Here is a 2,983-nt window from a genome sequence, read left to right on the forward strand (position 1 = left end):
TTTGTTTTAACCAAATTTGTAAAGTGGAATGAAGTAATGATCTTTTGGTGTATTCTTCTACCTTTTCCAACTTAATTACCTTCCACAAATTGGTTTCAGATACTCCTGATGAACCTGGCATAGTAACATGCTTCTTATAGGGATAAAAGGCTCGTGCCATACACAATCTGTATTTTGATTTTGCTGTGTCGATTTAAGCATGTGCTTCTACATCTAGGCTTATATTGACTTGATTGGTGAGTAATAAAACTTTTGGCCTAGGAGAACTATGAAAATTATCAACAACATTTTCTCTAAGAACAACTAGCCCTTTTCTATAAAATTTGGTAGATTCCCAGTAATGCGCTGGTGTTACTTTTTTTTACCCATATATCCATCTTTTCATGGTAACAAAGACAGAAAGCTTTCTTTTTCTTTTTGGGTTCTGTCCGTGTGTATGTGGTGGGCTGAGGGAAGTTTAGAAGACATTCACACGAAAGGTGACACTTGTTCTAATTAACTCAAACCCACCTTTGTAGCAGGTTCATTCATTTCATTTTCCTGTTTAAATGAAACCTCAATTTCCGTTTTTTCAGCTGTTGAAACTGTGAAGTTGTCCTTTGCTTCAGAATCAGCATCGATGAACTGTGTTGAATTACCCAAGTCGTCATCCACTGGATAGCTATCCTCTACCTGTATGAGGAATGGTTCTCGCTTGAGTAATGAAGAAAACGAGATTGAAAGAAATTTTTGATTCTTCAATAGTAAAAACATTGATTATAGTAGGTATATATACACATGACGAGTAATAGGAAAAGGAAACTAATCTTCTAAAATAGGAATAAAACTATTCTACCAAAAAACTAAAAGATTACAATTACTAATTGATTATAATTACTATATCTTGTCTTCTTTCCATACTTGGACTCGGACCTTTTCTACACTCCCCCTCAAGTTGAACTGTAGATGTTGATTATGTTCAACTTGCTAATAAGGTCGTCAAATGTTGGTTTGGATAACCCTTTTGTAAATAAATCTGCGGTTTGTTCTTTTGTAGGAATGTATGTCATACAAATGATTCCACTGTCCACCTTTTCTTTGATAAAATGTCTGTCCACTTCCACATGTTTTGTTCTATCGTGTTGTACTGGATTGAGAGAGATGTTAATAGCTGCTTTATTATCGCAATAGAGTTTGATTGGAAACTCGACTCCGACTTTTAGTTCCTTCAAGAGTTTCTTTATCTAAAGTCCTTCACATATTCCTTGTGCAACGGCTCTAAATTTAGCTTCAACACTGCTTCTGGCTACCACATTTTGTTTCTTACTTCTCCAAGTTGTCATATTTCCCCACACAAATGTGCAATAGCCAGTAGTTGATTTTCTGTTTTCTATGGATCTAGCCCAATCGGCATCTGTGAATATTTCTACTCCTTTCTTTTGATGTTTTCCAAAGAACAAGCATTTTCCAGAAGTTCCTTCTAGATATCTGAGAATTTTATATACTGCTTCCAGGTGAGCCTCTTTAGGAGAGTGCATATGCTGAATAACCATACTGACGGCGAAAGCAATGTCGGGTCTAGTGTGTGAGAGGTAGATCAATTTACCGACTAATCTTTGATACCTGTCTGTTTCTACGGGTTTTCCAGTGTCCTTTTTCACTTTTCCTGCCTCAATTAGGGGTGGGCGCGGGTCGGTTCCGTTCGGTTCTAAAGAGAACCGAACCGAACCAAAATTTTCGGGTATCTAGTAAATGGAACGGTCGGGTCCAAATATAATTATAGAACCGTTCGGGTTCGGTTCGGTTCAATTCGGTTCGGTTCGCTTCTGTTCTGTACTATAATTAAATTTTTTAACATTTATAACAATATTATATAAATACAACTAATGATACATTCAATGGTTTTGGAATGTTAGAGACTAGTAAACTACCTTGTTCAAATGATCACTATGGTTAAAGTTTCGATCGGCGTAGGTCACAGCTTCGATCGGAGGTCACAGTGTCGACCGACGATTATATAGATTTTGAAATATTAGTGAGGTTACGAGAGTGAGTATGAGAGTCGAGACAACGTTATGTACTTTAGTGTAGGTGTTTAGGGTTATTTAGTGGATTGGATCTTGTTGGACTAAGAAATGAAACAATAAAATGGGTAATTGGTCCGAAAATTAAAAAATTAGAAATTAAACAAATTATTGGGCCAAAAATTTGGATTTAGAAATTGTTAATTTGTTAATTTGTTTGGAAAAAATTAAAATATTTTAATTTACTCAATATAAAAAAAAATTAGAAAGATTCGGTTCTTATTTGGTTCTTCGGTTCTTGGTCTAGAATCGAGAACCGAACCATACCCGTCGGTTCTCAATTCAGATACCCGTTCGGGTATTTAATTTCACAAGAACCGTCGGGTTCGGTTCGGGTCCGGAGATTTGCCCAGCCCTAGCCTCAATAGGTGTATCACTTGGTTTGCATCCTAACATACCAGTTTCGGTTAGCAGATCAAGAATATATTTTCGTTGGGAAACACTGAAACCTATTTTTGATCTTGCAATTTCCATTCCTAGGAAATATCACATATGTCCAAGGTCTTCTACCTCAAATTCAGTTGCTAGGCACTGCTTTAATCTTTCTATTTCAGCTATGTTGTCCCCTTTCAAAATGATATCATCCACATAAACAATTAAGATAGTCTTTGCTCCATTTCCTGATTGATGGTAAAACATGGTGTGATCCGATTGTCCTTGCTCATATCCTTGAGTTCTCAGTACCTTTGCAAATCTATCAAACCACGATTTAGGTGACTGTTTTAGTCCATATAAGGACTTTTTGAGTTTACACACTTGATTTTCCTCATTTAACCTGTTGAAACCTGGTGGTATTGTCATGAAAACTTCTTCTTCTAGTTCCCCATTGAGAAACGGATTCTTAATGTCCAACTGTTGAAGTGGCCAGTCTAAATTCACTGCTAACGACAAGAGAACTCGAATTGTATTTAATTTTGCCA

General features: G+C 36.4%; 1 protein-coding gene across 1 annotated transcript; it reads right to left on the reverse strand.

The window, feature by feature from the left end:
• Positions 1–1,223: 1,223 nt before the first annotated feature.
• Positions 1,224–2,537, reverse strand: LOC111378063 (uncharacterized mitochondrial protein AtMg00810-like). Its single transcript, XM_023001232.1, has 2 exons — positions 2,462–2,537; positions 1,224–1,645 (listed from the first exon to the last, which is right to left on the reverse strand). Exons 1-2 carry the CDS (start codon positions 2,535–2,537, stop codon positions 1,224–1,226), a joined length of 498 nt encoding a protein of 165 aa, XP_022857000.1.
• Between the last annotated feature and the right edge of the window lie 446 nt (positions 2,538–2,983).

This window comes from Olea europaea, unplaced genomic scaffold (assembly GCF_002742605.1).
Source record: "Olea europaea var. sylvestris unplaced genomic scaffold, O_europaea_v1 scaffold1763, whole genome shotgun sequence".
Lineage (NCBI taxonomy): Eukaryota > Viridiplantae > Streptophyta > Magnoliopsida > Lamiales > Oleaceae > Olea > Olea europaea.

Bases quoted from the DNA above. Each gene is read 5' to 3' on its own strand.
- LOC111378063 (XM_023001232.1), bottom strand. From the start codon at position 2,537: ATGGAAATTGCAAGATCAAAAATAGGTTTCAGTGTTTCCCAACGAAAA. The intron at 1,646-2,461 runs GTATGTTAGGAT...TAATTGAGGCAG, and splicing joins TGATCTGCTAACCGAAACTG to GAAAAGTGAAAAAGGACACT.